The sequence below is a fragment of the Cimex lectularius genome, unplaced genomic scaffold, assembly GCF_000648675.2.
Source record: "Cimex lectularius strain Harlan isolate CLEC.00 unplaced genomic scaffold, Clec_2.1 scaffold8, whole genome shotgun sequence".
Classification (NCBI taxonomy): Eukaryota; Metazoa; Arthropoda; class Insecta; order Hemiptera; family Cimicidae; genus Cimex; species Cimex lectularius.
Genome location: NW_019392656.1, coordinates 216,739 through 228,316, shown reverse-complemented (window position 1 = coordinate 228,316; position 11,578 = coordinate 216,739). Strand labels below are relative to the sequence as shown.

Genomic DNA, 11,578 nt, shown 5'->3' with positions numbered 1-11,578 from the left:
TAATTCCGCAGACTTCAATGTAAAATATTACAACTTATTTGATTTAATTAAAACATATAGTAAAAACTTGGCGTTTTAAGTAGAAGAATTTGAACAAAATTAAAATCTGAAAAATAACTTGGAAATGGATTTAAAAGTCGTTTACTATCAATAATGCAATATGTTGAAACAATTTTTTCTTAGGTCCAAGTTATATCAACTAACTGTAGACGAAAATAAAAGATATTCAGGTGATAAAATTATAGAGGTGTTAATGTAAAACCCTTTAAAATTTCAACTTTACTTCTTTTTTCCCTTTCATGATTTTTTGTGTCTGGTTTCAAGATTATTAATCACGGAGTGTTGTCAAAACGCCTATTGGCCCGATACAAGTTATGGATTATTGCAACTCATCACAATCGAGTTAGAGATAAGCTGAGGATTAGGGCTTCGAGTAGGCTGATTCTACTCCTACTGACTCGGCGTAGGACATACAACAATTGAACACAAGGATGACACCGTCAGGGAGCAGGTAATTACTTTTGGCTACGGTTCGCCAACATTTTTGTACACAATTTTTTTTTCAGTATGTCCAGTTTGTGGATATTCTTGGCCGCCATCCTGGTCCCGTGCAGCTGCTACCCTATCCATCCGACCCCCGGCTACATTAAACCGAAGGAATACGATTTGCATATCATAATAGACGATGGTGGTTTTTTTGACGGTGAGGTCACAATAAAATTCGAAACAGGGGTAAGTTCTCATTTTGAAACATTTCATTTATGTTGTTTCAACCAACCATGTTTGAACCGGTCAATTAATAACAAGACCCAAAAAATCCGTTTCTCGTATGTTTTTAAGTAAATTTAACTCTTAATTTAATTAAAACACACATTTAATTAAATTAATCTGTATAAAAGTTAGAAGGTTTTGCAACCAAAAAAGGAGAGGGAGAGGGGGAGGGAGGGAGGGAGAGAGAGAGAGAGAGAGAGAGAGAGAGAGAGAGAGAGAGAGAGAGAGAGAGAGAGAGAGAGAGGAAAGCAATAAAGTGTATGAATTAATTATTAAGAAGTTAGACAAAAATGCAAAACAAAAGAAGAAGTAGACAAAAAATGCATTTTTCTAATTATATGCATCTACTAAATAAACCTAATTTATTCTTTTTTTGAAAAGTTTGTTTATCTTTTTAAAATTAATCCGTATAGAAGTAATCCAACAAGATTTTATAATTCAAAGAGATGATGATGATGATGGTGTCTTGATTTACTTCTAAGTCATCAAACTTTAATAATTTCAAATAACCTCGTTCTCGTGGTCAATACGTTACATCTATTCAATTTACAATCTATTCAATTTATTTAACAGTATAATTGAACAACTGAAAACAAAATTACTAATGTAAAAAGTGAAAAAACAAGATTTTGCAAACAATACATGGATTATAAACTGCCTAAATCTATGAATAAAAGTTTTAGTCAAGAGAGAAAGAAAGAAAGAAAGAGAGAAAGAAAGAAAGAAAGAGAGAGAGAAAGAGAAAGAGTGAGAGAAAGAAAGAGAGAGAGAAAGGGAAAGAGAAAGAGAGAGAGAGAGAGGGAGGGAGAGCGAGAAGCAAAAGGAATAAAGAAAGAGCGAGAAAAGAAAGAAATATATAAATAAGAGATAGACAAAAAGAGATAGATTGAGTGACTGAGTAAGGAAGAGAAGAAAAAAGAAAGGAATACAGGAGTGAGAGAGAGATTGTCTTTACTTTTAAATATTTGTCGAACATTTATTTTATTAATACGAGAAAATGACGGATTCTAGGATACGTAACAAATTAAACAAACGCTGCTAAAATTTGGGAAAAGAAATCTCGATCCTTCTACTCATATTTTTTGTTCAACCTTTTGTGCCGTCCGTATGATTCACATTACAAATCTTTACGAATTTATCTCAATGTCAATACAATCTCAAGTGAAACCTTCAATCGTTTTTAATTGAAAGGGGATGACAGTTCAATTTTTTGCAAGCATTCATCTCAATTAAAAAAACCGATTCTCTGATAAAATGGACATTTTTATCATGCGTAATTTTTAGTCATAGGTGAAACACGTATACAGGACAAAATGTGGTGTAAAATATTTCCAAAAACGAACTTACTGCTATGACAAGTAGTAAAACTTGAAAAAATAAACACTAATAAAATGGAAATTATGAAGGCCAAATATATAATAGGATAGATCCGAATAACATATTTTTATTTTATTTGAAAATATGGTTTACCAATCTATAATTCTTTTCTTAATTAAATTTACTTAATTGCTTTTAAGTTGTAGACACTTTTAAAAATAAAGCGCTACTGCTCAAACTTGGTCGGGTAAAATTATTAATTCTCCCTCCTACTTGAGCAATGCCTATACCTACACCACATATCCCTTTCTATAGTTTAGCATAGAGATTGTACAAGCAGAAATTTCTGACAAACAACAAAAGCGAACATTTGGACATACGATAATCGAACTACGATTCAACCATCATCATATCCAGATTTTCTATTTTAAAAATTTTAACGTCCTCTCCTACTTATCCCATCATACAATCAATGAAACCTCCATTTTCTCATACACGTCTCGGCCGTTAAAATTTCAGAAGTCTTTTTCGTAGGACCTCGACCTTTACATCTGGGATTTTTTATCCCAATAAGCAAATAGCAATAATTGACGCAATGACTGTCAACCATGTTACGTTTAAGAGAAGTCACCAAGTATTGAGTCAGGTTCTATGGCCAAGTATCCTATGGAGTAATTTCTAGCGTCGGTTAGATTCCTGTCTTTTCAATTGTGTATGTGGATTTCTATTTAATGCTTTTCAATGTCCGCACGATATAAGTATGGATTTTTCATTGAAGTAGACTAGAGGACATGTGAATTTTCGGATCAGAATTGATGACAGGATGGCTGTGTAGTTAGCAAAAGAGCATATAATATTGTTAGGGAGAACAGAATTTCCGCTGTGAACATTGTGAATAGGAAGGGCTCCTGGGTCTTAAGCTTGCTTAACCTCCCGCACCATTTTTTTTGCGATCCTTCGCCCACTAGCGCTAGATCTTTCCACTTGTTCACACACACACAAATTACATGTGTATATATGTGCGTAAGTATATATATATATATATATATATATATATATGTATGTATCGTGTGCGCGCGAGGGTACGAATTGAAAGATCTAGCATCTAGGGTGATAGACGTTTCTCCACTTAGTTCTTATTCTGACCTATCAAACGTTATTTTCAAACTGCAGCCCTATGAGAGCGTTTTAAAAAAAGCAAATGGAATGTCTAACATGATATGTATTCTTGAACATTGGTTTTATTTCATTGAATAACTACAGTACATTAATGTTTTATTTCGATATGTCGAATGCATTTCGGGCTAATTCCAATAACGCCTAACCAGCTATCAGCACATTTATATCTTATGTTATATACAGTTATATCACATTTACCAATATTTATTTTACACAAAAACAAAATCAACGTGCTCTCCTGACGGTAATTCGGCCTACACTCGGCGTTATCCTTTCTACTTCATAAATTCAATGATATTGTTTTTGTAAAGTAAGTAACTAATGAACAAAGTTAATCAATGCCAGTGTCCATGGAGGAATAGGAATCAATAAGAAGAGGCACCAAGAATTCATGATATTAATGTTTTAATTTTTTTTTTCAGAGTGACACGCCCAGAAAAGTGAACACGATCGTCCTTAACAGCGAAAGCCTGTTGGTTAACAGTGCTTTCCTTAACGATTCAAACGGGAAGGAGGAATTTCTTACATCCACGGTCGATAAAACGCTGAACACCGTCAATTTTCAGCTGAATGATCCACTGGAGAAAAGCTTGGTCTACTCTTTGAAAATATCCTTCTCGGGAAATGCTTCAAAGGACGGACGCGGCTTACACAGCTTGAATCATTTGGAGTATGAACACGGGCACACTCGATCTAAATGTGTTTTTTAAACCCATTGTCGTTGTTCACAGGGGTTTCTACATGACAAATCTCTGGCCCGTTTATTCTCGCCGGCTATTCCCGTGTTTCGACAGCCCGGACAAAAAAGCCGTCTTCAAACTCACCCTGAATACGAACTATACATATGCAGTTTCTAATATGCCGCTCCTCAGAACGGAAAAAATCATGAATGGGTACTTCCATTATTCCTTGTGTGACGTCTTTAGAATTAGGTTACCTCGGTCAGCTTTGCCCGACAAAGTTAACCTTTGGGTCAATCGGCAGATAGGTTTATTTAAGCCTCCAACGCATCCAGTTTTTCACTAAGCATTCACACTCACTTGTACAAGGTGTCCTATGTACAGACCCTAATACTTCAGCTGTTCAAAGTCTGATTCTCATTTCTATCCGAGACTTTTCAGGCTATTTCAACCTTTCACAACTTTATTCCAAAAAGTTCCCTGTATTTCCTAAAATGTTAATTCTACTGTTAATTTGATTCCACCAATAGGAGTGCCATTAAATATTCTATGAGATTCGATTGCTGTTTTAAATTTTAGAATATTGCTTAGAATATTTACTTTTACGAGTTTCTGAAGCTCTTGCCTACAGTTAAAGTAAGATATTTTTAGTTTTGTATGCACTGAAAGACATGGCGCTTACAGAAAATTTGCTACTATTAATAAGCTGAAAATACTCTTAATTTTTTCAAAACGTCAGTTATCATCAACGTAAAAACAATATTTAATTGCTAAACTTGTGATTTTTCGATTTCAAACGGTTCACAAAGTAATTCATTAGTATTTTGGAATATCTATTAAAAAACGATGAAAGTATTCAACACTTAGTAAACCGAAGACTCTGGTACAAAGTTGAACATAACAAAAAACAAAAAGCTTCTAAAAATTAAATTTAATTCTTTAAATTAATTATTCTTTGTATGTAAGGTCTTAGTTGAAATGAAAAAGTTAGTGTCACGAGCGGGATTCGAACCCAGCCGAAGGTCGAGGGTTCGAATCCCGCTCGTGAAACTAACTTTTTCATTTCAACCAAGACCTTACATACAAAGAATAATTAATTGAAAGAAGTAATTTGGACAATCATACCACTAAAGATAATGGATTAAATTTAATGTCAAAAATGTCTGACGTTGGATCGCTTATTGGGTCCGTCTTCACTCGTTCGTTTGTTGAATTGTTCAAACCCTATCGGCATTGCATCATCTTCAGTGATGACTTCCTCAGTTTCCCCTAGAGTAGATCAAAAGAATAAAAATTTGTTGTTTATAACTTCCTGTTCCTCGTAAGACATGCAGTTGGGTGAAGGTCTGGTACTAGTTTTGTTTAGATAAGGCTCACATATGCCAGGGTTTGTCCGGATTCTGATGAGCGTCAAAAATAAATTTTTGGTTCCGTGTACTTCTTGAAACCATGGGGAGATATGAAATAAATTGAAATATGATTGAGTCATTGATGACACATGGCGAAGTTATCGTTAGTGAAAATGTTTGTTACATTAAGTAGCATCAAGTTGTACTGATACTTTTGAACGGCTTGGAATTCACTTTACACATGAAGTTCAAAACACGAACCTATTGTGTAGAAGCATAGTAATGTTTTTCCAATCATTTTTATCTATTTGACGTATTGCATTTTTACGCATTTATTTTTAATACGGGCTGATCTGCGCTTTCACTATTTTTTGAGAGTTTATTATAGATGATTTTTGTGTACAGTTTAAATGATCATGCCATCTCCAAATTGGGCTGTTAACATAGAGGAAATACGTGGCACTAAAGTAAATGTCCATGTATCATCCGCCTATGGCCTATTCTGAGTCGGGTGAGAATTATCCCTCTCCCTGACCTAGCTCTTTCTTCTTATGTTCTGTGCCGTTCCAGACTAACGACATAACTTATAGGTGGTTTAAATTATTATATTTTACTATAAATGGTTTCTAGCATGTAATTTTATATTGTTATTTTTTCGGCTGTCTGTATCTCAACTTTTGATAAATAAGTTGCTAAAAATACCGAGGTTATTTTTATGGCGTTTTGCTATAATCAACTTTTTCAACAAATTTTAAAAAATATCATGCAATGGGAATTTTTTGTTTTAGGTTTCGTCACACATTCAAGGAAACACCTAAAATACCAGTTCATAGTTTATTTTTCTTAATTGGCCCCACCGAGTTCACCACTTGGGACCACTTTTACTGGGGGAACGTTTCGTTAAATCTCTATCCTCATTTCCCTAAGATTAAGTTTTTCAGCTCAATTTTTCAAGTAGCCAATTCTACGCTGTTTCAATATTTGTGGAAGAAGTCCTCCATGGAGAAGCTCAACGTGCTCGTCGTGCCTGATTTGGTCGAACCCTTCTACTCCGGATACGGCGTTTTGGTTTTGAAGTAAGTCGGACATGGTCAAAAGTAAAAATTGTCTACATTTTATTCACTAAACTTTTCAGGGACGAACTCGTCAAGTTCGACAACTATGATACAACCACGCAAATAAAACTGGAAGCGGCCTATAAAATACTGGAAGGATTTTTACACGTGTTCTATGGCTCCGTGGTCTCTCCGAGCCATTGGGAAAAAAATTGGCTGACCAGTTCGATAGCTCACTATTTAAAGTTTCGAGCTTTTAATACAGTATGTTGCAACAATTGTGATAGTTTATACTTAATAGCTTTTGACAGCTTTATACTTAAAAGCTCCTTGCTTTTTAAATATATACACCGGCTTTATTATATTTACTTTGTTTGATATTTTTGATGCAGTTATGCCGGGTCACTTAATTTTGTGCTGCAATGCTAACAATTGAAAAAGTCCGGTTGCAATTTTAGCCTGTTTTGTGTTCTCATGTTTCACTTGATGGTGAACGAATCGAACTAGGGTTGCACGGTTGCTTCACCAAAATTGGATGTTTCCGGTCCGCTTATTCTCGTCTGACTTCACAGGCTCAACAGCATGAACTCCCAACGATTAATCAATTATGATCCGATCATTGTAACAATATAATTTATTATTTCAATAGGACGAGAAATGGGGGGATCTGGACGAATTCAAGCTTTTGGATGTCCATTTTAAAACTCTGAGCACGTCTTGGCAGCCGTCTTCCGATTCCGTCCAACCGACAACGCCGTTCAAAGATACAAACGAACTAGAAAGATTCATAACGGGATCGTCACAGATAAAAGGTAAATTCCGGAACAGGCCAAATTTAAATATGCAAAAGATTTGATTTTAACAGATTAAAATCACTTTCAGGAGCTTCAGTTCTTTTTATGCTAGAAACGTTAATCGCAGGGAGCAAGTTGGAGATGGTTCTAGTCGAATTCTTAGATAAAAAGTAAGATAAACCGTTCTTATCTTACCATATTTTAACAAGGAATTATTTGTTCCAATAATTACATTATTATTATATAACAAATGTTCACTTTTTTATACTTCACTAATTTATCGCAGTTGTAATATACTAAAAAAGTTTAATGTCTAACAATTATTTAGTGATCTAACTACAGTTATGATGACGCTGTACGATGTTTGTTTGGCCGAAAAAGTTCGTTTTTAGCCTGACTTAGAAACGGTTACTTTGTATTTGTTCGTTTCCAATCATTTTGGTTTACTTATTTCCGCTAGTTTAGGCAGACCAAAATGATCGGAAACGACCAAAACAACAGGTTTTACATGCCGTCGAAAAAAAAAATCACAAGTTACAATATACTTAGTTAATTATTTATTCGTAATTATTATTATTTTTTTAGTAAATACAGCGACCATGTAGACGAAAAAACTCTATTTGCCGAACTTTCCATGGTTATTAAGAATGTACCTGTCAAAATGGACGACTTTTTGTACACTTGGATTACACAGAGACGCTTGCCTTTGATCGAATTGTCGATGCGTAACGACGGTGTTACTTTAACGGAGGTAGCCTTCGAATTTAAGCTCACTCAAATGGATATTTGACATTTTTCTTATGATGAATAATTTTAGAGTGTTTATTCGAATGGAGATAAAGGGGAGAACGCTACCGTTCTGTGGGCCATGCCGGTCACGTATACGACCAGATCCAACCCGACAGACCTCGCCCCGATATGGTTCCTCGACGGAACGTCATCTATAAAATTAAATGTGTCCGAGAACGACTGGGTAGTTTTGGCAGTAGACGGAAAAGGTATTAAAAACGGTTTATGATTATTACACTTAATAAACTATATAATGATTGTTGGTAGTGCCTCTGGTTAGCAACTACGACGAGAGGAGTTGGTACCTCAACGGGGAAGCGCTCCAGCAGAATATGAACTCGTTTTCTCCGAGCACGAGGGCGAAGCTCGTAGGCGATGCGTTCAGGATGGCGAAGGACGGAAAAACCAGTTACTTATTTGTTCTTAATTTACTAACATATTTGGACAACGAGAGGGCTTTGGCACCTTGGTTGAAGGCCATAGAAGGCTTCAAAGAAATGTATTCTTGGATATTTTACACCAGTTCGAATTCTACGTTTAATCTGAAGGAGGACTTTCAGGTCGGATATAACAAAAATCAATTCTCATCCTTCATATTTTGATCGTTGAATTTCAGACGTATGTCATCAATCGTATGTCGGCGGTATATCATACGCTGGGCTTCGAGCCGAATAACACTGATCACAAAACGGACATACTGAGGAAAGAAATAGTAGGAGCTATGTGCTACTTCGGCTACGAGCAGTGTCGATCCGAAGCGATGAAACTTTACTTAGAAATGAAGGACAACAAATACATGTAATTTTGCCAACGGAACAATCAGCAAGAAATAAAAAACTAAAATAAAAATATTTCACAGTCCGTCGAACGACATGAGAACGAACCTGGTTTGCGCCGGCATGAGGACCGTTCAGAAGGAAACGGAATGGATGCAGATGTACGAAGAACTGATGAATCGAACTCTTACGGACCCTGTTTTCGATCTGTATCTGGATGTTCTAGCGTGTCCTACTCGAGAAAACAGCAAATCAATAAGAAAGTAAAGAAATCCTGTTGTTTTCTTGAATTTATTTTGATTTGAATCGTCAAAAGAGAATTTCCATTCATTTAGTCAACAAAGCATATTGATTTGCCTTTGTAACAATTACTTTTTTGTTTAGTTTGCCATGTTGTTTTTCTTGTGCATTTTCATGTAAAGTAACTTAAATAAGAACATACCAATCTTTGTGATTTATGGATTTCGATTACAAGGTCAATATTTAAGTTTTCTTGCTTTTAGAAGTAAATAGAGTAGATTATTTTTTACTAGTCATTGGTTTTTTTGAAAGAAAATTGTTTTATTGAAAGTGAAGTTAATTTGGCAACTTAACGTTAGCAAACTATTATTATTCAGAAATCGTGAGATGCGATCTGGTGTGATGTAGGTTTCAGAAAAATATTTTCTTTATCGTGCCAACGTTTCGGTCTTTATTGAGATCATCTTCAGGGCCTGGGATTTACAAACATTGTTTAAATTTAACAAATACATGCTGGATGTGGAAAAAAATTAATTTATACAATGCAAAAAAATATATTGTGAGTAGAAATACTTTGATCGAATATAAAAAAATATGTTTTTTTGTATTATATAAATTCACTTTTTTTCCACATCCTACATGTATTTGTTAAATTTAAACAATGTTTGTAAATCCCAGGCCCTGAAGATGATCTCAAAGATCAAAACGTTGGCACGATAAAGTAAATGTTTTTCTGAAACCTACATCACACCAGACCGGATCTCCCGATTTCTGAATAATTATCGACTAACGGTCACTACTCACCACACGTTAGCAAACTATTTCGATACTTTCCCATTTTGAACCACTAATATTCTTCATATATCTCTTTCTTGTGTTTTATCTTGTTATTTTACTTTCGTTCGATAAACCAAATAAAATGTTTTCAGATATCTTAGCACGATATTTTTGGAGAAAGGCGAAATCCCTGTTTCGAAAATTTCCGTAGCTTACCGAGCGGTTTACTCGAAAGCCGAACATATAAATCAAGCGCTTTACTTTCTGCTCGACAGGAGTATGAAAATCACAAAAATCAGGTACACAAACCAGCTTTATCTATATTTTCTTGTATTTTATTGTGTCTTTTAAAGCCCGTACAAACTGGCCGAACTGCTGAACGAAGTCACGGAGTACATATCAACAACTTATCACGATAAACTGGTAAGCAGTATCAAATATTTTAAGTTCTTTCCTGTCGTTCAATGTATTGATTTTGTAGCTGAAGACCTTTCTGGAAAGTCACAAGGGCGCGGCCAAACCGTTTGTGGACGCTGTCAAGCTCGGACGGGACAAGTTTCAAAAAAAGCAAAGTTTCATAATGAAGAACGTGAATGACATTCATGCAGGATTGGATACACGACCGACTCTGCCTCCGACGGCGACTCCCGATACTCCAACTTCAACTCCGCCTACAAAACCTCCAACTACAGCACCGCCGACTACGAGACCACCGCCGACTACGAGACCACCGCCAACAGGAACACCAACAACACGAACCCCATCCACTTTATCCCCCGTTCCTACAACGCCAGCTCCAGAGTCGGGTGGGCTCTCCGTAGGCAGCATATCGCTCATCACGGTCGGTGTTCTCATAGCCGCAGCCTTAATAGGACTGATCTTCTATTATTCGTGCAGACGAGGAGGATGTTGTGCTTAGAACAGTTTTATAGTTAAAAATTCACCATTCTACCTGTCATTTTAATTACAAACGAGAATGAAATTGTTGCCATATTAAATTTCTAACCTTGCTTTGCTTTATCTTAAAGGTGATACAGTCACGAATAGAAAATGTATAAACACGAGTTGCTTGGATAAAGATGGATGATAGGAAGCGGGGTTTGTGCTCCCCAGGCATTGCAGCCTTCTGGCTTAGTGTTCCTTGCAAAACCAAATTAATGAGATTATGATATATTGTAAATAGACAAAAGTGCGTATATATAAAGATTATTTTTAAGGTGTTATTTCATTGCCATGCATATATATTCTATACCTCAAAGAATAAAAATAGCTGATTTAAAAAAAAAGTTGATAAAAATTATTTCAATTAGATTTCCAATACCTATTTTAGTTTGCTCTTTCTGGAATGGTTAAAATTGATTATTTCTTAACAAAACAATCTAATAATGGCAGTGGAATAGTCGAAAAATATGCATTCAGTTGTAAGATAATTTGCCAATTTCAACTCTATTTATTTCTAATTTTCCAAAGTCACGAAAAATTTTAAAATTTTGAACGATTTGGGTTTTTTGTGTGCGTATCAAAGCTGTCAATGTTCAAAAATAAAACAATTCGTTTATTACCGTAAAACCTAATACAACATTTTTATTTGGAGTATGCCCACGATATTCAATTTAATGTCAGAACAGTACTGACTAGTGACTACATAAGTTCAAAACTGCACACTCGTGTACAGAGTTGAGCATAATCTTTTCGTGGTCCACCGGCTTTTGTACTTTACAGTGATTTACAGACAGACCTAGAGAATCATCTTTCTCTCTATCTCTCTCTCTCTCTCTCACACACACACACACACAAACGCACGCACGCACACACACACACACACACACACACACACACACACACATCCAT

General features: G+C 35.5%; 1 protein-coding gene across 1 annotated transcript; it reads left to right on the top strand.

The window, feature by feature from the left end:
* The first annotated feature begins 398 nt into the window (after positions 1-398).
* On the top strand, positions 399-11,296 carry LOC106669711 (membrane alanyl aminopeptidase-like). Its single transcript, XM_014399373.2, has 16 exons — positions 399-511; positions 567-732; positions 3,690-3,937; positions 3,999-4,160; positions 6,085-6,372; positions 6,432-6,615; positions 7,001-7,163; positions 7,234-7,315; positions 7,731-7,896; positions 7,963-8,143; positions 8,202-8,494; positions 8,551-8,732; positions 8,794-8,973; positions 9,880-10,026; positions 10,081-10,150; positions 10,209-11,296. Exons 1-16 carry the CDS (start codon positions 492-494, stop codon positions 10,644-10,646), a joined length of 2,970 nt encoding a protein of 989 aa, XP_014254859.1. The 5' UTR covers positions 399-491; the 3' UTR covers positions 10,647-11,296.
* The last annotated feature ends 282 nt before the right edge of the window (positions 11,297-11,578 follow it).

Coding starts and splice junctions, on each gene's coding strand:
- LOC106669711 (XM_014399373.2), top strand. CDS start 492: ATGACACCGTCAGGGAGCAG. Junction 7,316..7,730: donor GTCGAATTCTTAGATAAAAA/GTAAGATAAACC, acceptor TTATTTTTTTAG/TAAATACAGCGACCATGTAG. Junction 8,144..8,201: donor TTTGGCAGTAGACGGAAAAG/GTATTAAAAACG, acceptor GATTGTTGGTAG/TGCCTCTGGTTAGCAACTAC.